General features: G+C 43.0%; 1 protein-coding gene and 1 long non-coding RNA gene across 3 annotated transcripts in view; one reads left to right on the forward strand and one right to left on the reverse strand.

The window, feature by feature from the left end:
* The window catches only part of LOC140736252 (uncharacterized), a 50,432-nt gene extending 47,852 nt beyond the window's left edge, over window positions 1–2,580 (reverse strand). Inside the window, exon 1 of the long non-coding RNA XR_012100912.1 lies at window positions 2,457–2,580. This is a non-coding gene — a long non-coding RNA (uncharacterized lncRNA). The remainder of the gene's footprint in view (window positions 1–2,456) is intronic.
* Window positions 2,581–2,701: 121 nt separating this feature from the next.
* On the forward strand, window positions 2,702–23,440 carry LOC140736253 (peptidyl-prolyl cis-trans isomerase FKBP1A-like). Of its 2 annotated transcripts, none has more exons than XM_073062184.1 (5): window positions 2,702–2,813; window positions 2,911–2,958; window positions 7,512–7,624; window positions 15,900–16,036; window positions 21,505–23,440. In XM_073062184.1, the coding sequence occupies exons 1-4, from the start codon at window positions 2,777–2,779 to the stop codon at window positions 16,026–16,028; spliced, it is 327 nt and encodes a 108-aa protein (XP_072918285.1). In that variant the 5' UTR covers window positions 2,702–2,776; the 3' UTR covers window positions 16,029–16,036; window positions 21,505–23,440. The 2 variants fall into 2 exon arrangements, with proteins under 2 accessions (XP_072918285.1, XP_072918284.1); XM_073062183.1 differs by having other exon boundaries at window positions 21,509–23,440.
* The last annotated feature ends 869 nt before the right edge of the window (window positions 23,441–24,309 follow it).

The following is a 24,309-nucleotide window of genomic DNA, read 5'->3' on the forward strand; positions in this document are numbered from 1 at the left end:
GCAACCTATCACCGTGGCAGGCAGGTAGGCTTCTCTGCTTCATGTGGTGTCCCTCTCTTCCGATGAATGTTGGTGATATTGAAGCATAGTATCATGGTTCCAAGACTGAAATATTGTGTTTACTGTGGACTATTTCAAACTTATTGTTTTATATTCTGTGTTTTTATTGCCCGTTCCTTTTCCATTTTGTTGTGGAGGTGAGGGTGCTTGGGGGTTGATGTTCTGTTATGCAGGAGAGAGTTTTTTTTTGGGGGGGAGTTGATGTTCCAGTTCCATTTTGTGTGGGGGAGATGGTTTCTGGGGAAAGGAGTTGGTGATTGGGATGCCACTCTTTTTTGTATGGGGGGGGGGAGGGTTTGATGTTTCTCTCTAAATGACTTTCATATTCTTTCTTGTGTTCATGGCTATCAGGAGAATATAAATTTCACGCTGTATATGGATAAATGCTTTGATAATAAATTAACCTTTGATTTAGAAAATAGTCTATGCTTCTGTTCCTTCTACCAAAGCGCATGACTATACACTTCCTGACATGGTAATTCATCTGCTACTTCTTTGCCCATTCTCTTAATCTGTCTAAGTCCTCCTGCTTCCTCAACACTACCTGCCCATCACCTGTCTTTGTGTAGTGCACAAGCTTGGCCACAAAGCCATTAATTCCATCATCCAAATCATTGACATACAATGTAAAAGGTGGTCCCAACACTGACCCCTGTGAAACACCACTAGTCACCGACAACTAATCAGAAAAGGCTCCTTTTATTCCCACTCCTTGCCTCCTGCCAATTAGCCAATATTCTAGTATCTTTAATATTAATATTCAATATTCTAGTATCATGCTAGTCTCGTTCCTGTAATACCAGGGGCTCTTATCCTGCTAAGCAGCCTCATGTGTGGTACCCTGAATTCCAACAGTTTATTCAGGCAAGATTTTCCCTTAAGGAAATCATGCTGTCTTCAGCCTATTTTACCATGTGCCTCCAAATACCCTGAAACCTCATCCTTAACAATCGACTCCAACATCTTCCCAACTACTGAAGTCAGACTAATTGGCCTATAATTTCATAGAATATAGAAAACCTACAGCACAATACAGGCCCTTCGGCCCACAATGCTATGTCGAACATGCCCTTACCTTAGAAATTACCTAAGGTTACCCATAGCTGTCTCTTTTCTTAGCTCCATGTACCTATCCAGGAGTCTATTAAAAGATCCTAACATATCCGCCTCCACCACCCTCGCCAACAGCCCATTCCACGCACTCACCACTCTCTGCGTAAAAAAAAAACTTACCCCTGACATCTCCTCTGAACCTAGTTCCAGGAACCTTAAAACTGTGCCCTCTCATTCTAGCCATTTCAACCCTGGGGAAGAAGTCCCTGACTATTCACATGATCAATGCCTCTCATCATCATATACACCTCTGTCAGGTCACCTCTCATCCTCCGCCACCCCAAGGAGAAAAGGCCAAGTTGAGAACCAGAACTGAGCAGTTTCCTTCTTTCTTTGACTCTCTCTCTTCTAAAAGAATGGAGAGCCAGTCCTCCAGAACCATTCCAGAATCTAATGATTCTTGAAGGAATACTAATGCCTCCACAATCCTAACTACCTCTTTCAGAACCCTGGTCAGGTACCCATCTTCAGACCTTTCATCTTCTTCCTTAGTTCAGGGGTTCCCTCTTGGTCCATGGCATTAAAAAAAAGTTAGGAACCCTCTACCTTAGTAATAGTAACTACACTCAATTTTTGCCCTCTGACACTCTTGAATTTCTGACATACTTTCACAGTGAAGACACAAAAGGCAGCATCAGCTGGCAGGACGCCCAGCATCCAGGGCATGCCCTTTTCTCACTGTCAGGAAGGAGATACAGGAGCCTGAAGACACACACTCAGCGATTCAGTAACAGCTTCTTCCCCTCTGCCATCCCATTCCTAAATGGACATTGAAGCTTCGAACACGACCTCACTTTTTAAATATATTTCTGGTTATTTGCACGAATTTTAATCTATTTAATATATGTATACTGGAATAGACTTACTTATTTATTATTTTTTTCTTCTATATTATGTATTGCATTGAACTGCTGCTGCTAAGTTAACAAATTTCACTCCACATGCCGGTGATAATAAACCTGATTTTGATTCATCCGCCTTTTCTTAACTCTGCCATTGAAATCACTCCAGCATCATTTTCCTGCGGTCCAATATCCACCTTCAGGTCTCTTCTACTCTTTATATATTTAAAGATGATCTAATTCAAACTTGAAAGATTGAGGGAGATCTTCCCTCACACCCTTCATCATCTGGCTCACTGCTAGTGTCTTCCACAGCGAAAACAGATGCAAAATACTCGTGTAGTTCATCTGCCATCTCCTTGTCGCCCGCTATTATTTAACTAACTATAGCGGCTATTCAACACGCTTCGTTACAAACGTCAAAGCCAGGAACAAACGAACCTAAACGTCTCGGTGTCGGGGGCTCCACTGAACTTGGGACGGGCAGCGGGGGCACCGCCCAGCCGCCCGCCTTTTACCTCAGACTTCGGCTCGTAAACAGATCGGCGGCCATCGGCCTCCCCGATCCAGGCCAATGGCGAACGCGCCAGGCCAGGTCCCCGCCTTGTTGCCCATATTTGGTGCGGCATCCGCCGGCGGGTGGTCCCCGATTGGTCAATGCGGTCACGCGTGGCGCACCCTTTGCGTGCCTGGTTCCCGCCCTCACGCTGTGTCTCTGTTCCGGGCGGACGGTGTGCAGGGCGAGGTGAAGCGGAGCTGCCATGGGCATTGAGTTGGAGACCATCACCCCGGGCGACGGTAGGGAAGGCGGTGGTTGTTTTATTCCCCGTCGCTAAGAGAGCCCCGAGTCGGTCCCTCGGCTGGTTTAACCCGCGATTGTTGTTCTCTCTTCCAGGCCGTACCTTTCCCAAAGCGGGGCAAGTCTGCGTGGTGCACTATGTGGGTGAGTGCAGGTGGCGTGGACGGGGGAGAGGTGGGAAGTGGAGGGAAACAGCCGTTTAATCCCCGGGATTGTTGGGGGGGGGGGAGAACGGCCGTTTAATCCCTGGGATTGTGGAGGGGGAAATGGCCGTTTAATCCCTGGGATTGTGGAGGGGGAAATGGCCGTTTAATCCCCGGGATTGTGTGTGGGGGAAACCTTTTAATCCCGAGACTGGGGGGGAATCTGATCCCCGGGATTGGGGGGAACATCCGTTTGATCCCTGGAATTGGGGTGGAACACCCGTTTGATCCCTGGGATTGGGGTGGAACACCCGTTTGATCCCTGGGATTGGGAGGGGTGAAACCCCCGTTTGATTTTCTGGGATTGGGGGAGAACACCCATTTGATCGCTGGAATTGTAGGAGAACACCCGTTTGATCCCCGGGCTTGGCGGGTGGAACCCCAGTTTGATTTTCCAGGAATGGGGGGAACGCCTGTTTGATCCCTGGGATTGGGGGAGAATGCCCGTTTGATCCCCGGGATTGGGGGAGCGAAACGCCCGTTTGATCCCCGGGATTGGGGGAGCGAAACGCCCGTTTGATCCCCGGGATTGGGGGAGCGGAACGCCCGCTTGATCCCTGGGATAGAGGGTGGGTGGAACACCTGTGTAATCCCCAGGATTGTGAGGGAGAACATCTGTTTAATCCCCGAGATTTAGGGGGGGTAGAATGCCGTTTATCCCTGAAATTGGGGGGGCACAGCCAGCCGTTTAATCCATGGGATGGCAGGGGGAATAGCCAGCTGTTTAGTGGAGGGACAGCAGTTAAATCCCTGGGTTTGGGGGGCAGCCATCTAATCCATTGGATTTTGGGGGTGGGATACGTCTGTTTAATCCTCAGGATTGGGGGGGTTGGAACGGCTATTTAATCCCTGGGATTGTGGGGGGAGTGGCCGTTTAATCCCTGGGAGGGGGGAACAGCTCTCTAATCCCCTGGACATGGTGTTGGTGTTGTCATGGTCCCTGGGTCGGGGCATTCCAACTATAGAGATCCCTGGGGTAGTGGGGTGGTATGGAAAATAGCCATGAGATGGGAGGGAAGATGAGGTGAGGACAGTGAAGTGAGGTGGTGTAACACTGAGGAGTGACAATGGACGTTTGGATACCCTGGATGAGAGAGGATAGCTGAAGGGTACCGCTGAGGTTGAGGGAGGTGTAAATAGTCTTGTGGATTTGGGGGTGGTGATACCATTGACTCCCTGATGGTAAAGTTTTCAGTTTGTATTCCCGCAGGAACTCCCTGCAATCCCAGTTTGAGATTTCATTACATTGATCTCAGTGTAATTAACAGCACTGATCCCGAAACATCAGGTGTGTGCCTTTGTGATCAAGACAGGACTTGAGTGTTTATGACTCGTGGGAGAATTCCATAGGTTTGAATCAGTATCCAACACAAGGTTTTTGCTGCCTACAATTTCATTTAATTATCATTACAGAAGCTCTTCAAGGCAGTGTCTTGTATCCAAATGTAACACTTACCCAACAGGCTGGTATATGTCTAGGGGAAAAGGAGATCCAGCCACACACCAACCCCACCTCCCGTAACCGCAGGTGCTGTGAGAATCAAGTTTATGCCTCGCGCCCGCACACAGTATCAAATTCACACCAGATACCGTTATGAAATACACTTTAAAGAGTTTACTAAAACTAAGAGAGTACTAGGCAATACAATATATATGAAAGGTAAGAAAAAAAACAAAAGGTGCCAACTTATCAAAGTTCAGTCAGTTTAGTGCACATCGTTGGAGCTCAACCATCGAACCGTTCGACCCCTCGTCGCTTGCCTCCGACCTCCACGTCTTCGCACCTGGGACCACCCCCGGTGGTCAACCAAGCAGTGCAGTGCACGTGCACCTTCCTCGGCGTCTTCCTCTCGACTCTCCTCAAAAGACCGCGAAACCCCCCCCCCAAGTTCCCAGCCTCACAGGACAAAATAACATTCCCCATTGGTTAACAAATGAATACGATCCCCATATCAGCAAGTCTAAAGCTAAACAACTGCGAAAGAAACACTTATCAGACAAAGAAGCATTCCTACTCTTAACAAACCAAAGAAGCCATTTTGAGTAAGATACACAGGACATTGTACACAATCATTTTCCATTGTTTGTTTATTTAGAGATACAGTGCAAAACAGACCCTTCGCCCCGCATTGCCAGCAACTCACTGGTTTGACCCTAGCCTATTCTGGGGACAATTTACAATAACCAATGAACATACTAACCAGTACACCTTTGGACTGTAGGAGGAAGTCAGAGCCCTTGGGGAAACCCCAAGCATTCCACAAACTCCTCATTGAGGTCGCCGCAATTGAACTTCCAACTCTGGCGTGCTCTATAATAGTGTCATGTGAACCACTGTGCTACCATGGTGAGGCCAGAAGTGGGGATATTCACTGACTGTTATCATCCTGCAACTTCTAAGCTACTAAAGTAGTCCTTGAACTACTTCATTATTTTAGAATTTGTAGGATGAAGCACCTGGACGTATTAATGCTCAGTTTGCAAGGTGGCCTGTCGCATTTGTGCCACAATTGTTCTTGGCACCACTGACAGGAGCCAATCTCGTTGATTGTTTCAATTTTCATGGTTTTTGACCAAATCCTGCAAAATCAACAATCTATAATTTTAACAGAGGACTGTGGCTTAAAGTTCAGGTTGGGATTTGGATATTCCACGCCATGTTCATTATAAATCAGGAGTGTTAAGGAATAACAGCAGGTACAACCATCCAGAAATTCCCCAAGTTGGATGTTACCCTGACTTGGCAATGTATCGTTGTTCATTGTTGCTAAGGCAAATGTCAGGAACTTCAAACAACACAAGATTGAGGAAATACCTTAACCACCATCTTGTGAAAAGCACTTCAGGGTGGACGATATATCTTGGGTTAGCCATGAGTGCATAACTTCAACCTTTTTTATTTGTATTTTTTGTATATTGACATTTTTTTGCATTTAGTAATTTTAAAATCATAATCAGGTTTAATATCACTGGCTTCTGTCACAATATTGTTTTGCAGTAGCAGTACACTGCAATTATAATAAAAAAACTATAAATTAAAATAAGAAAATATTTTAATAAATTAAATTGTGCAAAAATAGAGCAAAAAAAAATGAGGGAATGTTCATGGGTTCATTGTCAGTTCAGAAATCTGATGGTGGAAGAGAAGAATCTGTTCCTAAAACATTGAGTGTGTATCTTCAGGCTCCTGTACCTCCTCCCTGATGATAGCAATGAGAAGAGGGCATGTCCTGGTTGATGAGAATCTTTAGGGATGGATGTAACCTTTATGAGGCATCACAATTTGAAGATTCCCTCAATGGTGGGACAAACTTCAACCCAGAGAAGTGTGAGGTGGTACACTTTGGAAGGACAAACTCCAAGGCAGAGTACAAAGTAAATGGCAGGATACTTGGGAGTATGGAGGAGCAGAGGGATCTGGGGGTACATGTCCACAGATCCCTGAAAGTTGCCTCACAGGTAGATAGGGTAGTTAAGAAAACTTATGGAGTGATAGCTTTCATAAGTCAAGGGATAGAGTTTAAGAGTCGCGGGGTAATGATGCAGCTCTATAAAACTCTAGTTAAGCCACACTTGGAGTACTGTGTCCAGTTCTGGTCGCCTCGCTATAGGAAGGATGTGGAAGCATTGGAAAGGGTACAGAGGAGTTTTACCAGGATGCTGCCTGGTTTAGAGAGTATGCATTATGATCAGAGATTAAGGGAGCTAGGGCTTTACTCTCTGGAGAGAAGGAGGACGAGAGGAGACATGATAAAGGTATATAAGATATTAAAACGAATAGATAGAATGGACAGCCAGCATCTCTTCCCCAGGGCACCACTGCTCAATACAAGAGGACATGACATGAGATAAGGGGTGGAAAGTTCAAGGGGGATATTAGAGGAAGGTTTTTTACTCAGAGTGGTTGGTGCGTGGAATTCAGTGGTGGAGGCAGATACACTAGTGAAATTTAAGAGACTACTAGACAGGTATATGGAGGAATTTAAGGTGGAGGGTTATATGGGAGGCAGGGTTTAAAGGTCAGCACAACATTGTGGGCTGAAGGGCCTGTACTGTGCTGTATTGTTCTATGTTCTATGAAATTGAGGATGCAGGCGCAACCAGAGATTTATCTGAATTGAAAGTAATTCAGTTTTACAGCTGAAAGACCAACATATCATTGCACTTGATCTTTTGAGTTTTTCCTGCTGTCCTGTTACGTTGGCACTTTTATGAATATGAGAAGTGGAAACAGTTCTACTTTATCGCAAAGCCTATAATCAGAACTGATGGAAGCAGGTGAAAGAACCAATTTTTTCACTGTAGGCAAGGTCTTTCAGTTCAAAGGGCCTGGACTCTTCAGTGAATTGTAGCAAGGTTTCTTGGTTAAAGTAGTCCAGAATACCCAGGAAGAGATCAGACTCAAAGTCATAGTTGTCTAAATTGAAACAGTTTGTATTACATTACCATCATGTTTATATATTGATTTCACTTGTATTTTGTTATTACCAACAGGTTCACTGATGGATGGGACAAAGTTCGATTCTTCCCGCGACCGAAACAAGCCATTCAAATTTATGATCGGTAAAAATGAGGTCATCAGAGGATGGGATGAAGGATTAGCTCAGGTTTTTAAAAAAAGCTTAAATTCAATTATCTGAACCCTGCTTAAAGATGTGCAAATATCTAATCAGCCAGTTGTGTTCAATGGTGGCGTGGGCTTTACCCGTGATGGGCTGGGCTGTATCCACAACTTTTTGTAGGCTTTTCTGTTCAAGGGCATTGGTGTTTCCATACCAGGCCATGATGCAACCATATTCTCCACCGCACTTCTACAGAAGTTTGTCAAAAGTTTTAGATGACATGCTGAAACTTTGTAAGCTACTTAAGAAAGTAGAGGCACTACCATGCTTTGTTTGAAATAACCCTTGCATGCTGGACCCAGGACATTGAAATGATAACAGTGAGGAATTTTAAGTTGCTGACCCTCTCCACTTCTGATCCTCCAATGTGGACTGGTTCATGGACCTCTGGTTTCCTACTCCTGAAGTCAATCATTTGCTCCTTGGGCTTGCTGACATTAAGTGGGAGGTTGTTATGGCATCACTTAGCCAGATTTTCAATCTCCCTCCTATATGCTGATTCATCACCATCTTTGATTTGGCCAATGACAGTGGTGTCATTAGAAAACTTAAATATGGCATTGGAGTTGTGCTTAGCCTCACAGTCATAAGTATAGAGCAGGGGATAAGCACACGGCCTTGTGGTGCACCTGTGCTGATGGTGATTGTGGAGTAGATGTTGTCAATCCAAATTGATTGGGTTGTTCAAGTGAGGAAATTGAGGATCAATTTGCATAAAGAGGTATTGAGGCCAAGTTCTTGAAGCTTATTGATTAGTTTTGAGCGGATGATTGTATTGAATGCCAAGTTGTAGTCCATGAAGAGCATCCTGATGTGTGTATCTTCACTGGATGTTCCAGGATTGAGTGAAGAGCCAATGAAATGGCATCCGCTGTTGACCTGTTATGATGGTAGGCAAATTCGAGTGGATTCAAGTTGCTTCTCAGACAGGAGCTGATATGTTTCATCACCAACCTCTCAAAGCACTTCATCACTGTGGATGTAAGTGCTTTTGGATGATAGTCATTGAAGCAGATAGGTACCTCAGACCGCCAAGTTAACATGTTAAAGATATCAATGAACCCTCCAGCCAGTTGATCAGCACAGGCCTTTAGTACTCAACCTAATACCCCATCTGGGCTGGCTGCTCTCTGTAAGTTCACCCTCATGAAGGATGCTCTCATGTCAGCCTCTGAGGAGACTGAAATCACAGGGTCATAAGGAGCTGTGTGAGTTTGTGAAGGTGCGACATGGTCAAAGCAAACATAAAAGGCATTGGGAGTGAAACCTTATCACCTATGTCACTTGGGTTCACTTTGTAGGAGGTGATAGCATTCAGGCCCTGCTACAACTGCTTGAACCTTCAAAGGTTCAAGTTTGGGCTGGGATTACTTCTTCGCATGTGAGATGGCTTTTCCGTGATTATACCTGGACCTCTTGTATCTTACTTGATCGCCAGACCTGAATGTTACTGATCTGATCCTTAGCAGATTGCAAATCTTATGGTTCATCCAGGGCTTCTGGTTGGGGAAGACTGAATGACTTTCTATGGACGCACATGTCTATGGCGACTTTTATGAAGTCCGTGACAACCGCGGTTCATTTGTTCAGATCCTCTGAGTCCTTGAATGCAGGGCCCAGTCCAATGACTTGAAGCAACCCCTTAACTGTTCCTCTTCCTCCTGCAACCACCTCTTTGTTGTCCTTGCCTCTGGAGTCTTGCTCTTTACCCTCTGTATGCAGGTAGGAGGAGGTCAGCCAAGTGATCAGGTTTCCCAAGATATGGTCCAGGGATCAAACAGTAGGTATTCTATATGGTAGTATAGTAGTGGTCAAGAATGTTGGGACTCCCGGTGCTACAGGTGATATGTTGATGATAATTGGGCAAAGATTTTTTTCCAAACAATCTTGATTGAAATCTTTAATGATTTGAAAGGAGTCTGGAGAGGATGTTGCTTGTTTGCTGATGGCGACACTCAGTACCCTGAGTAAGTATGTAAACTGCGGTCAGGATTATGGAGATCTCTCTTAGTAAGCAGAACTGTCAGCCTTTAATCAATAGGTATTCCAGATCGGGGCAAGATCAAGTGTGACAAGACCACTGCATCCAAGCACCACAAAGAGTTTCCCATGAAACAGACCCTCATATTTTGCCTTCTGAATCGGCAGCGCATTCATCTGGTGTGATCGCCAAATTGGGCATGACTTGAGTTGGCAGTATCTCGATGAAGTAGAGAACTCAGCAATCCCTCATTTCCTTGCAATACAGCAATCTTGCCCTGAGGTCCTCAGTCTTGTTCTCCAGTGACTGTACATTGTTTGCTAACAAGATACTGGGTAGAAGAATTTTCATACCCCTTCGTTTTAGTCTGGCATGGAGTTCTCCCCTCCTCGGTCTCTTTTGACAATGGCGATGTACCTTCATCTGTTTAAAGATGCTGTACCTACATGCTGGAGAGTTAAGTCCATCGAGTCTTTCAGAAGAAAATCACTAGTTATCAAGACAGTTCAAATGTTCATTATTTAAATGGAAATTACAAGCTGCAGACTGCAGTGAGAGTAGTTCAGAAGAAGTATATTTCTTCCACTCTTCAGCAAAGAATAGAATCTAACATTTTTTTTGTAACTCATAACTTTCCCATTCTTTGTTGTTTTTATTATTCTTCTAAAATGGGTGGTTTCACATTTTCCAGATCTTCACTTTATTCACCTATCTATCTCCTTTTATAGTCAGGTTATGTCCACAAGTTTACATTCTTTGTCATCAGAAAATTTAGTAACCCTTCCTTTGGTGCCTTCATCAAAGTCATTTATACAGATTGTAACCCTGGTAACACCACTCCTTAAATCTTGTCAACCAGTGTACCATCTGTGCATGCTCTTGTTTCCTTTTTGCCAGTAGCCTTCTATCCATGTCAATGTGTTAATTAAACCAGACATGGGCATGTTTCTGGCAATGTCTTTGATGTGACGCCTTGTTAATTCATTATGATTAGTCAGGGCATCAAAAGTTATGGGGAGAAGGCTGAAGAATAGGGTTGAAAGGGATAATAAATTAGCCATGATCAAATGAACGAGCAGACTCGATGGGCTGAATGGCCCAATTCTGCTCCCATGTCTTATGGCTTTATTAAATCCCTTTTAGAAATTTAAGTATTGTACATCCTACTGTATTTCCTTAATGCATAGTATATGCTATTTCTTCATCAAACATTTCCTTTTATAAAAACTAAGTACCTTGCTCTCATAACTTTGTTACTGCTTCAGACATCTTTATTATGATAGCTATGAAGGCAGCTGGCCTGTAATTTCCTGCTTTGTTTTCTCCTCATTTTAAACATGGAACATAAATGGGCACTTGGAGTTATGGGTAGATGGCCAAATATCAAATTGAATAATCAATAATACCTGCTATGTATTGCTGATTTTTTTAAATAGAAAAAAATTATAGAAATTTTATTAGCCACCAGGAGGTAGAATACACTCAATGGCCACTTTATTAGGTACACCTGTACACCTCATTACTGCAAATATCTAATCAGCCAATCATGTGGCTGCAACTCAATGCATAAAAGCATTCAGATATGGTCAAGAGGTTTAGTTGTTGTTTGGACCAAACCTCAGAATGGGAAAGAAATGTGATCTGAATGACTTTGACCATGGAATGATTGCTGGTGCCAAGCAGGGTGATTTGAGTATTAGAAACTGCTGATCTGGGATTTTCAAGCACACCAGTAGAGAGCAGTAGTGATAGGGGATTCGATAGTTAGGGGGACAGATAGGAGGTTCTGTGGAAGAGATCGAGAATCTCGGATGGTCTGTTGCCTCCCTGGTGCCAGGGTCCGCGATATCTCGGATCGAGTTCTCAGTATTCTCAAGAGGGAGGGTGAGCAGCCGGATGTCGTGGTCCATCTAGGGACCAATGACGTGGATAGGAAGGGTGAGGAGGTCCTGAAAGGTGAGTTTAGGGAGCTAGGTGCCAAGTTAAAGGACAGGACCTCCAGGATAGCAATCTCAGGATTGCTACCAGTGCCACATGCAGGTGTATTTAGAAATAGTAACATGCTGCAGGAAGGAGGGCTTCAGATTTATAGATAATTGGGCAGTTTTCAGGGAAGGTGGGACCTGTTCCGGCAGGATGGTTTACATCTGAACTGGAGGGGGACAAGTATTCTTGTAGGTAGGTTTGCTGGAGAGGCTCCAGTGGCTTTAAACTAGATATGAGGGGGGAGGGGAACCAGAGTGTAGGAACAGATGTATGGGAGAAGGAAGAAAAAGAAGGCAGTAAAGTTTTTTGTACTGTTAGAGATAAACAGAGAGGAAGAGGTGGAGAATTTCTTAAATGCATTTATTTTAATGCTAGGGGCATTGTAAGAAAGGTGGATGAGCTTAGAGCATGGATTGATACCTGGAAATATGATGTTGTAGCTATTAGTGAAACATGGTTGCAGGAGGGGTGTGATTGGCAACTAAATATTCCTGGATTTCGTTACTTCAGGTGTGATAGAATCGGAGGGACAAGAGGGGGAGGTGTTGCGTTGCTTGTCAAGAGAAAATATTACAGCGGTGCTCTGGCCGGATAGATTAGAGGGTTCATCTAGGGAGGCTATTTGGGTGGAATTGAGGAATGGGAAAGGTGTAGTAACATTTATAGGGGTATATTATAGACCACTTAATGGGGAGCAAGAATTGGAGGAGCAAATTAGCAAGGAGATAGCAGATATTTGTAGTAAGCACAGGGTTGTGATTATGGGAGATTTTAATTTTCCACACATAGACTGGGAAGCCCATACTGTAAAAGGGATGGATGGTTTGGAGTTTGTAAAATGTGTGTAGGATAGTTTTTTGCAGCAATGCACAGAGGTACAGACTACAGAAGGGGCAGTGTTGGATATTCTGTTAAGGAATGAAATAGGTCAGGTGACGGAGGTATGTGTTGGGGAGTACTTCGGGTCCAGTGATCACAATGCCATTAGTTTCAATATAAGTATGGAGAAGGATAGGACTGGACCCAGGGTTGAGATTTTTGATTGGAGAAAGGCTAACTTTGAGGAGATGCGAAAGGATTTAGAAGGAGTGGATTGGGACAATTTGTTTTATGGGAAGGATGTAATAGAGAAATGGCGGTCATTTAAAGGTGAAATTTTGAGGGTACAGAATCTTTTATGTTCCTGTTAGGTTGAAAGGAAAGGTTAAAAGTTTGAGAGAGCCATGGTTTTCAAAGGATATTGGAAACTTGGTTTGGAAAAAGATATCTACCGTTTGTACAATAAATATAGGCAACATGGAGTAAATGAGGTGCTCGAGGAATATAAAGAATGTAAAAAGAATCTTAAGAAAGAAATTAGAAAAGCTAAAAGAAGATACGAGGTTGCTTTGGCAAGTAAGGTGAAAATAAATCCAAAGGGTTTCTACAGTTATATTAATAGCAAAAGGATAGTGAGGGATAAAATTAGTACTTTAGAGAATCAGAGTGGACAGCTATGTGTGGAGCCAAAAGAGATGGGGGAGATATTGAACAATTTCTTTTCTTCGGTATTGCACTAAGGAGAAGGATATTGAATTGTGTAAGGTAAGGGAAACAAGTAGGGAAGTTATGGAAACTATGATGATTAAAGAGGAGGAAGTACTGGCGCTTTTAAGGAATATAAAAGTGGATAAAACTCCGGGTCCTGACAGGATATTCCCTAGGACCTTGAGGGAGGTTAGTGTAGAAATAGCAGGGCCTCTGACAGAAATATTTCAAATGTCATTAGAAACGGGAATGGTGCCGGAGGATTGGCGTATTGCTCATGTGGTTCCATTGTTTAAAAAGGGTTCTAAGAGTAAACCTCGCAATTATAGGCCTGTCAGTTTGATGTCAGTGGTGGGTAAATTAATGGAAAGTATTCTTAGAGATGGTATATATAATTATCTGGATAGGCAGGGTCTGATTAGGAACAGTCAACATGGATTTGTGCGTGGAAGGTCATGTTTGACAAATCTTATTGAATTTTTTGAAGAGGTTATGAGGAAAGTTGACGAGGGTAAAGCAGTGGATGTTGTCTATATGGACTTTAGTAAGGCCTTTGACAAGGTTCCGCACAGAAGGTTAGTTAGGAAGGTTCAATCGTTAGGTATTAATATTGAAGTAGTAAAATAGATTCAATGGTGGCTGGATGGGAGATGCCAGAGAGTAGTGCTGGATAACTGTTTGTCAGGTTGGAGGCCGGTGACTAGTGGTGTGCCTCAGGGATCCGTACAGGGTCCAATGTTGTTTGTCATATACATTAATGATCTGGATGATGGGGTGGTAAATTGGATTAGTAAGTATGCAGATGATACTAAGGTAGGTGGCATTGTGGATAATGAAGTAGGTTTTCAAAGCTTGCAGAGAGATTTAGGCCAGTTAGAAGAGTGGCTAAATGATGGCAGATGGAGTTTAATGCTGATAAATGTGAGGTGCTACATTTTGGTAGGAATAATCCAAATAGGACATACATGGTAAATGGTAGGGCATTGAAGAATGCAGTAGAACAGAGTGATCTCGGCATAATGGTGCATGGTTCCCTGAAGGTAGAATCTCATGTGGATAAGGTGGTGAAGAAAGCTTTTGGTATGTTGGTCTTTATAAATCAGAGCATTGAGTATAGGAGTTGGGATGTAATGTTAAAATTGTACATGGCATTGGTAAGGCTGAATATGGAGTATTGTGTACAGTTCTGGTCACCGAATTATAGGAAAAATGTCAACAAAATAGAGAGAGTACAGAGAAGATTTACTAGAATGTTACCTGGGTTTCAGCACCTAAGTTACAGGGAAAGATTGAACAAGTTAGGTCTTTATTGAAGGTTGAGGGGGGACTTGATAGAGGTATTTAAAATTATGAGGGGCATAGACAGAGTCGACGTGGATAGGCTTTTTCCATTGAGAGTAGGGGAGATTCAAACAAGAGGACATGAGTTGAGAGTTAGGGGGCAGAAGTTTAAGGGTAACCCGAGGGGGAATTTCTTTACTCAGAGAGTGGTAGCTGTGTGGAACGAGCTTCCAGTAGAAGTGGTAGAGGCAGGTTCGGTATTGTCATTTAAAGTAAAATTGGATAGGTATATGGACAGGAAAGGAATGGAGGGTTATTAGCTGAGTGCGGGTCAGTGGGACTAGGTGAGAGTAAGCATTTGGCATGGACTAGCAGGGCCAAGATGACTTGTTTCCGTGCTGTAATTGGTATATGGTTATATGTTATACTAATCTCTAGGGTTTGTAGAGACTGGTGTAAAAAAAATAAAATTAAAAAATCCAGTGAGAGTCAGTTTTATATAATTTTCTTAATTAGAGACACAGTGTGAACAGACCCTTCCAGCTCAACAAGCTGCCAAAGTTACCCGTAGCATATTCACAGGACAATTTACAATGACCAATTAATCTACTAACTAATATGACTTTGGACTGTGGAAGGAGCCCCACACGGTTCATGAGGCGAACATACAAACAGTTCTGTGGGCAAAAGTGCCTTGTTGATGGGAGAGGTCGGTGGAGAATGGCCAGACTGGTTCAAATTGAAAGGAAGGCGACGATAACTTGTATAATCGCACGTTAGAACAGTGGTGAAGAGCATCTCAAACCTTGAAGTGGATGGGCTACAGCATCAGCAGAATACCCACCAGGTTCCACGGTGTACCTAGTGAAGTGGCCACTGTGTATGAAAAATCAATTTTAATCTAACAAATCAAATGAATACTATTAGAATCAGGTTTATTATCACTGACATATGTCGTGAAATTTGTTATTTCGCAGCAGCAGAACTGCAGTACATTAAGACTGTTACCATAATGAAAACAAAAAATAAGTAATAACTAAGTGAAGCTCCTCTACCACCTCCTTAATGGTAGTAATGAGAGGGGGCATGTCCTGGATGTGAAGGTCATTAATGATGGTGCCGCCTTCTTGAGGCATCAACCTTTGAAGATGTCCTCAGTGGTGGCCATAATGCAGCTGGCAGAGTTCACAGCCCCCTGCAGCTTTTTCCAATCCTGTGCATTGGTGCCACCATTCCAAACGGTGTTAGCTCTGTAACTTTGATCTAAACATTGACCTGCCTCAATACCTATCAGAAATTCTTGTGAAATCTTCTTTATGTGAAATTCTTGTGAACTGTTCCTTTTTTTTAATAAACGGGATTTGACTTGGGCTAATACAGTTCTGTTCTTGGATCCTGGGTTTGAGTACTCAAAGTGGGATGGGTTGGCATAGAATGGTGTATGTAACTGTATAAGTTATTCCTTTGTGCTCTCTCTTTTATGAGATGAGTGTTGGGCAGAGAGCAAAGCTTACCTGTACTCCCGACTATGCGTATGGAGCTTCTGGTCATCCTGGCGTCATTCCACCTAATGCTACTTTGATGTTTGATGTGGAACTCTTGGGAATTGAGTGAAACTCTTGGTAAGTCTCTTTGCAATGTATTTCAGATAGCACTGACAAAAATATTGTTTATTTAGAGATACAGCACAGAACAAGCCCTCCTGGTACAACCAGCTGCACCACCTAGCAACCCACCTATTTAATACTAACCTAATCACAGGACAGTTCACAATGATCAATAAACCTACTAACTGGTACCCAGAGGAAATTCACAGGCATGTGAGAAAAAAATACAAACTTATTACAGGTGGCGCCAGAATTATATGACCATAAGATATAGGTGCAGAATTAGGCCATTTGGCCTATTGCATCTGCTCTGCCATTTCATCATGACTGATCTAATTTTCCTCTCAGTCCAAATCTCATGCCTTCTCCCATATCCTTTTATGCCCTGACCAGTCAAGAATCTATCGACCTCTGCCTTAAATATACATAAGCACTTGGCTTCCACAGCTGCCTGTGGCAAAGAATTCCACAGATTCCCCACTCTCTGGCTAAAGAGATTCCTCCTCATCTTCTTTCTAAAAGGAACCCCTCAATTCTGAGGTTGTATCCTCTGGTCTTAGACTGTCTCACCATAGGAAACGTCCTCTCCACATCTACTCTCTCAAGCCTTTCACCATTTGATAGCTTTCAATGAGGTCACCCCTCATTCTTCTGAATTCCAGTGAATACAGGCCCAGAGCCATCGAACACTCTTCATATGACAAGCCATTCAATCCTGGAATCATTTTTGTGAACTTCCTTTGAATCCTCTCCAGTTTCAGCTCATCCTCGGGTAAGGGGCCCAAACCTGCTCTCAATACTCCAAGTGAGGCTTCACCAGTGTTTAGTAAGGTCTCAACATCCTTGCTTTTATATTTTAGTCCTCTTGAAATGAATTCTAACATTGCATTTGCCGCCTTCACCACGGACTCAACCTGCAAATTAGGGAATCCTGCACAAGGACTCCCAGGTCCCTTTGTGGCTCTTTTTTTTGTATTTTTTTCTCCATTTAAGAAGGAGTGGGAGGCAGCAGAAAGGAAACTATAGACCTGTTAGCCTGACATCAGTGGTTGGGAAGTTGTTGGAATCGATTGTTAGGGATGAGATTACGGAGTATGAGGAGGCACATGACAAGATAGGCCAAAGCCAGCATGGTTTCCTGAAAGGAAAATCTTGCCTGACAACCTACTGCAGTTCTTTGAGGAAATTACAAGCAGGGTAGACAAAAGAGATGCAGTAGATGGGCTGTACTTGGATTTTCAGAAGGCCTTTGACAAGGTGCCACACATGAGGCTGCTTAGCAAGATAAGAGCCCATGGAATTACAGGGAAGTTACTAGTGTAGTGGAGGTTGGCTGGTGGCGCATTGACATCAGCGCCGGACTCTGGAATGGAGGTTCCTGGGTTTGAATACACTTGGGCTGTTCCCAAGTACGCTTTCCATCCGTGCCAGGTTGAGTGTTGAGCTCACAACTTGACCTCGTAAAATAAAGAAAAATACTGCGAAACATCTGTGTGGAGTGGCACGCCAACCAATCTATCTTGTAAGGCAAGGCATGAAAATGCCCAATGCTGGCCTCTCAGGCCTGAGTCACCGTCATCATCATTATACTAGAGTGGGTGGAGCATTGGCTGGTCGGCAGTAAACAGAGTGGGAATAAAGGGATCCTATTCTGTCTAGTTGCTGGTTACCAGTGGAGTTCCATAGGGATTGGTGTTGGGACCCCTGCTTTTAACGATGTATGTCAATGATTTGGACTAAGGTATTAATGGATTTGTGGCTCAGTTTGCCAATGATACAAAGATAGGTGGAGGAGCGGGTAGTGCTGAGGAAACAGAGAGCCTGCAGAGAGACTTAGATAGTTGGGGGAATGGAAAGTGTATGGTTATGCACTTTGGTGGAAGAAATAAATGGGCAGACTGTTATTTAGATGGGGGGAGAATTCAAAATGCAGAGATGCAAAGGGACTTGGGAGTTCTTGTGCAGGATACCCTAAAGGTTAACCTCCAGGTTGAGTCAGTTGTGAAGAAGGTGGATGCAAGTTTGGCATTCAATTCTAGAAGTATAGAATAGGGATTGAGTTTAGGAGTCAAGGGGTAATATTGCAGCTATTTAGGACCTTGGTCAGACCCCACTTGGAGTACTGTCGCCTTACTACAGGAAGGATGTGGAAACCATAGAAAGGGTGCAGAGGAGATTTATAAGGATGTTGCCTGGATTGGGGAGCATGCCCCATGAGAAGTTGAGTGAACTCGGCCTTTTCTGTTTGGAGTGACAGAGGATGAGCGGTGACCTGATAAGATGCTGAGATGCATTGATTGTGTGGATAGTCATTGGCTTTTTCCCAGGGCTGAAATGGCTGCCACAAGAGGGCAAGAAGTAGGTAGAGAGGAGATGTCATGGGTAAGTGTTTTACTTAGAGAGTGGTGAGTGTGTGGAATGGGCTGCCAGCTACGGAGATGGAGGTGGATACGATAGGGTCTTTTAAGAGACTCCTCGATAGGTACATGGAGATCAGAAAAATAGAGGGCTATGGGCAACCCTAGGTAAGGACACGTTCGGCACAGCTATGTGGGCCGAAGGGCCTGTATTGTGCTGTAGGTTTTCTAAGTTTTGTGTTTCTAATATAAGAGCAGGGATGTAATGGTGAGGCTGTATAATGTACTTGTGAGACCACACTTGGAGTATTGTGTGCAGTTTTGGGCTCCTTATTTTAGAAAGGATATACTGACATTGGAGAGGGTTCAGAGAAGATTCACAAGAATGATTTCAGGAATGAAAGGGTTACTGTATGAGGAACGTCTGGCAGCTTTTGGGCTGTATTCCCTGGAGTTCAGGAGAATGAGGGGGGGATCTCATAGAAACATTCCGAATATTAAAAGGTCTGAACAGATTCGACATGGCAAAGTTATTTCCCATGGTAGGGGATTCTAGGGCAAGAGGACACGACTTCCAGATTGAAGGACGTCCATTTAGAACAGAGTTGCAGAGAAATTACTTTAGTCAGAGGGTAGAAAATCTGTGGAATTTGTTGCCACGAGTGGCTTTGGCAGCCATGTCACTGGCTGTACTTGAGCAGAGATAGATAGGTTCTTGATTAGCCAGGGCATCAAAGGGTATGGAGTGAAGGCAGGGGAGTGGGGATGACTGGAAGAATCGGATCAGCCCATAGCGGAGCAGACTGGATGGGCTGAATGGCCTACTTCTGTTCCTATATCTTACGGTCTTATTTAGAAAATAGTCAACCCTTTCATTTCTTCTACCAAAGTGCTTGACCATATATTTTCCAATACTATTTCATCTGCCTTTTCTTTGCCCATGCTCCTAATCTGTCTTGTCGTTCAGTAGCCTCTCTACTTCCTCAAAGCTACTTGCCCCTCCACCTACCTTCATTTCACCTGCAAACTTTGCAACAAAGACATCAATTCCATCATCAAAATCATTGCCATATAATGTAGAGAATCAGTTCCAACACAAACATTAGTCACCGGCAGCCAGCCAGAAAAGACTCCTTTTATTCTCACTCTTTGCTCCCTACCAGTCAGCCACGCTTTTTCCATGCTAGGATCTTTCCATGGGCTCATAGCTTGTTAAGCAGCCACGTATGGCACCTTGTTCAATGCCTTCTGAAAATCCAAGTACATAACCTCAACTGATTCTCTTTATTGTTTCAAGAGATTTATCAGGCAAGACCTTCCCTTGAGGAAACCATGCTGACTACAGCCTATTTTATCATGTGCCTCCAAGTACCCGAGACCTCATCCTTAGTAATCAACTCCAACATCTTCCCAGCCACTGAGGTCAGACTAACTGGCCTATAGTTTCCTTTCTTCTCGCTCTCTCCTTTCTTGAAGAGTGGAATGACATTTGCAGTTTTCCAGAACCATTCCAGAATCTAGTGATTCTTGCAAGGTCATTATTAATGCCTCCATGAACTCTTCAACCATCTCTTTTAGAACCCTGAGTTGAATCTGGTCCTGGTGACTTATCTGTCTTCAGACCTTTCAGTTTCCGAAGAATCTTTTCTCTAGTTATGGTAACCTCACACACTCATGACCCCGACATCTGGAACTTCCACCAAACTGCTGGTGTCTTCTGCAATGAAGACTGATGCATATTATTAATTCAGTTCATCTGCCATTTCATTGTCCCCTATTACTACCTTTCCAGCATCGTTTGCCAGTGGCCTGATATCCACTCCTGAGTTTCTTTTACACTTTGTGTATCTGAAGAAACATTTGGTATCCTCTTTAATAATACTGGCTGGTTTACATTTGTATTCCATCTTTACCTTCTTAGTGACTTTTTTAGTTGCCTTCTGTTGGTTTTTAAATGCTTCCCAATCCTCTTCCCACTAATTTTCGCTCTATTATATACCCTCTCTTTGGCTTTGAGTTTTCTTGTTGGCCACGGTTATGTCATTTTTAGAATCCTTCTTCCTCTTTGGGATGTATATATCCTGTGCCTTCCGAATTGTTTCCAGAAATTCCAGCCATTGCTGCTGTGCTATCATCCCTGCCAATGTTCTTTTCCAATGAATTCTGGCCAACTCCTCTCTCATGCCTCTGTTATTCCCTTTACTCCATTGTAGTACTGATTTGTCTGACTTTAGCTTCTCCTTCTCAAATTACAGGGTGAATCTGATCATATTATGATCACTTGCCCCTAAGGGTTCTTTTCCCTTAAGCTCTGTAATCAATTCTGGGTCATTGGACAACACCCAATCCAGAATAGCTGATCCTGTAGTGGGCTAAGAAGCCATTTGGTATGCACTCTAGAAATATCCCCTCTTGGAATCATCAACCTGATTTTTCCCAATCTAGCTACTTATTGAAATCCTTCATAACTATTGTGCTTTTGACATGCATTTTCTATCTCCCATTGTAATTTGTAGGCCACATCCTTACTACTGTTTGGGGGTCTGTGTACAACTCCCATCAAGGTGTTTTTACGTTTGCAGTTCCTTAGCTCTATCCACAATGACTCAACACCTTCCAGCCCTGTGTCACCTCTTTTTAATGATTTGATTTCATTTTTTACCAACAGAGTAACAAAATCTGATGATCTGAACCCGAACTTGTTTCTTTTGATATATCTGTCTTAAGACTATAAGATATAGGAACAGAAATAGGCCATTTGTCCGATCAAGTTTGTTCCACCATTTCATCATGGCTGATCTATTTCCCTCCCAGCCCCAATCTCCTGCCGTCTCCCCATATCCCTTCATGCCCCAACCAATCAAGAATCTATCAGCCTGTACCTTAAATACAGCCGAGGATTTGGCCTCCACATCCACCCATGGCAATGATTTCCACAGATTTCTCCACTCTCTGGCTAAAGAAATACCTCCTCATCTTTATTCTAAATTGAACTCCAAACTCCAGCTCCAAGCTGTAATAGTGTCACACTAATCGCTATACTGCCATTACAACCTATTTAGGTCATATGCTATAGTGTTTTATACAGAAAGGTGCAACAATCAGATTTCTGTTTCTGTTTTTGAGATAGGTTTGAATCCTGCTTATGGCACAGAAACGTGGAGAACCTGGAAAATTGTGCATTGAAAATGTGGGAGCCAGCAAAAAAACAATACATTTACTTTTTTCATCTACAGTCTGCTGTACATCAACAAAAAGCTGTTCATCACATCATTTATCTTTTGGGACTATAACAAAATCTGGTGATCTGAAACTGAACTCTTTCTTTTGATATATCATGTTTTGCTTTCTAAAAGACTTAAATTGTGTCTGGTCAAGAATCAAAGAACCTGTAAGTAGAAAGGAAAACAAATCATTTTAAGATTCAATTGTTAAAGCATAAGATAATTGTCCATCGTATCTAATGATGACAGAAACCTGTGTGGGAGAGTTTTGAAAATGGAAAAGCTGTTGCACTGTGGCAGTTCCATTCTCTCGACCTTTAAAGTCCAGGTGCAGTTGTACAAGTAGTCGTCTCAAACTCCTTTGTTGCAGTAGATGACCATGATGTCTTCTGTGCCTTGAAATGCCCTTTGCTCTTCAAAAGAAACTGCCTTTCTGGCCGTAGGATCTCACTGTAGATCTCACCAGCCAGAGCTGACTTCACATGCTAAGACAGGCATGTCCCTATCTCGCCGGAGTATGAAACCCGCTGTCTACACTCATCTGGTTAAGTCTGCCTGTTGAAGTGATGTACCAGGGTTTGGCTACTGTTGCTACTTGGAGCCACAGATGAGAGCTGGGTGTCTGGTGGGGACCAAAGGTGAGTGAGCTGCCCCAGAATGAATTGGACAAGCCCCTCCACTAGATATGCAGCTCCTCCCTGTACACCCCACACATAAGATGATCTTCTTGAATTGATGTATTGAAATCCAGTGACAACGAGGGCATGTGGATTGCATATTTTTAAACCCATAATTGAATAGAGAAGGTTGGCTTATGGCTTACATGTGTTGCTTAAGTTCACATCTATCTTAACACTTGGTATTGATGATTTATCCAAGATTTGCAGAAAATTGATACGAGCTGAAATGTGGGCTTTATTTTGGCTGGGTAAGGAAAAAAGATCAATTTAAGTTGTCCCATTGTTTGTCTAAGTTTTTAATTCCAATACTTTGCTTCACATTTTTCTCTATATGTTGTCATTTCACCATAACCTGTATCGTATTCGGAGAATGCTGCTTTTCTTTTATGGAACATTTAACATGGCAAAATGTAGCAGCTCGTTCTGAATAACTAACACCATTGGTTATGTGGTGGGGGCCTGATATTCATCTCTACCTTTACAAAAATGATTTGCATCTTGGGCAGTTCCCTAAGAGAACATACAATGGTAGCACTACAGAAATCATGAATCATCACAATCGTGAAGTGTTTTAGGACAACTATTCAGAGACCTCTCAGTCTTTATTAATAATGTAGGAACTATGAAACTGTAAATTATACTGTTGTATGGGGTCTCCCCATTATTAATGGTGGGGTATTTGCACTAACCCTGTTTTGGAGCCATTCCAGTTTCTGGTTGGGGTAGTGACCCTTTTCCTAGAGCCACTGCTCTGGATTTCCTCCAGGTGTTCTGTTATGTTCCCACTTCCTGAAAGTGTGCAGGTTGTTATGTTAATTGAATACCATAATTACTCCTGGTGTTGGGTGAGTGGGTAGAATCTGGTGGGAGTTGATGTAAATGTGAAGACATTGTTTTATAAAGGCATTAATGTAAGATTGGTGCAGTCTATATGGGGACTGAAGGGTCTAGCTGATTCACTGCTGTTTTTCTGTTGTTTCACATTTCCTTTAATGGAATAAGCAGTGTATCTCTTCATAACAAGTTAAATAGGTGCAAGCAAATTATGCTGGTCATCCCCTCTTCAGTGTGGCTAGTGATTCTTCTGTTGCGCTGTAGCCCTTTAATCAATTCAATGTAATTCCAAAATGCTTTTACAATAAAAATGCTTTCTACCAATTCCAGCAGTATATGATGTTACTGTTTTTTTTAAGAAGTTGGGGTAAATTTGGTTCTTGCCATTTTCAAAAGTGAAGCTTTTGAGTCACTAGTACATTGAAAAATACAGTGAAATGCATTGTCTCATCAAATCCAGTCAGCGAGGATTGTGCTGGGCAGCCCACAAGTGTTGCCACACTTCTGATGCCAACATAGCATGTCTACAACTCACTAACCCGAACCCGTATGGCTTTGGAATGTGAGAGGAAACCAGCGCAGACAGGGAACCCACACAGTCACAGCGAGAACAACAAACTTCTTACAGAGCGGCAGCAATTGAACCTGGATCTTATAAAGATCTATGGCACTGTAAGCATTATGCTAACTGCCAAACCATGTGGCTGCCTCACAGTACATGGTACATGTCTGCACAACTCCATATTTCAACTACCAGCAGTTTTGCCCTACAGGATCATGAATTGCCGGTGTTTGCTGGGCAGACTGGTGAACAATCTTGGTTTTCCCAACTCCAAATTGAGTAGATCTTGACATCTCACCAAATCAACAGAATCAAATTTCAGGAGATCTTCAGGAGACTTGATTCTGGTTTCACCTATCCACCAAACATTACTAAAATCCAAGCAAGCAATGAGAGGACACTGCTCATCAGTTGGTTCAGTAATTGGATCATTATACAAGACAGGCATATTGAGGTCCAATTTCTATTGTTCATTTGTTGGAGGAATTTGAAAGCAGTGTAGGATGCAATATATCTGAATCTGTGGAATGTAGTGCAGTGTTCAATTATGTTACACTGTCTCTTAATTGACATTATACCAAGACACAATCTCAGTTGGGTCATAATTCTATGATATTGTTCAAAGACCAGA

Source organism: Hemitrygon akajei, chromosome 11 (assembly GCF_048418815.1).
Source record: "Hemitrygon akajei chromosome 11, sHemAka1.3, whole genome shotgun sequence".
In the NCBI taxonomy this organism is placed as follows: Eukaryota; Metazoa; Chordata; class Chondrichthyes; order Myliobatiformes; family Dasyatidae; genus Hemitrygon; species Hemitrygon akajei.

Excerpts from the sequence above, each read along its gene's own strand:
- LOC140736253 (XM_073062184.1), top strand. The coding sequence starts at position 2,777 with ATGGGCATTGAGTTGGAGACCATCACCCCGGGCGACG. Across the intron at positions 2,814-2,910 it reads GACCATCACCCCGGGCGACG|GCCGTACCTTTCCCAAAGCG; the intron begins GTAGGGAAGGCG and ends TCTCTCTTCCAG. Across the intron at positions 2,959-7,511 it reads CTGCGTGGTGCACTATGTGG|GTTCACTGATGGATGGGACA; the intron begins GTGAGTGCAGGT and ends TATTACCAACAG.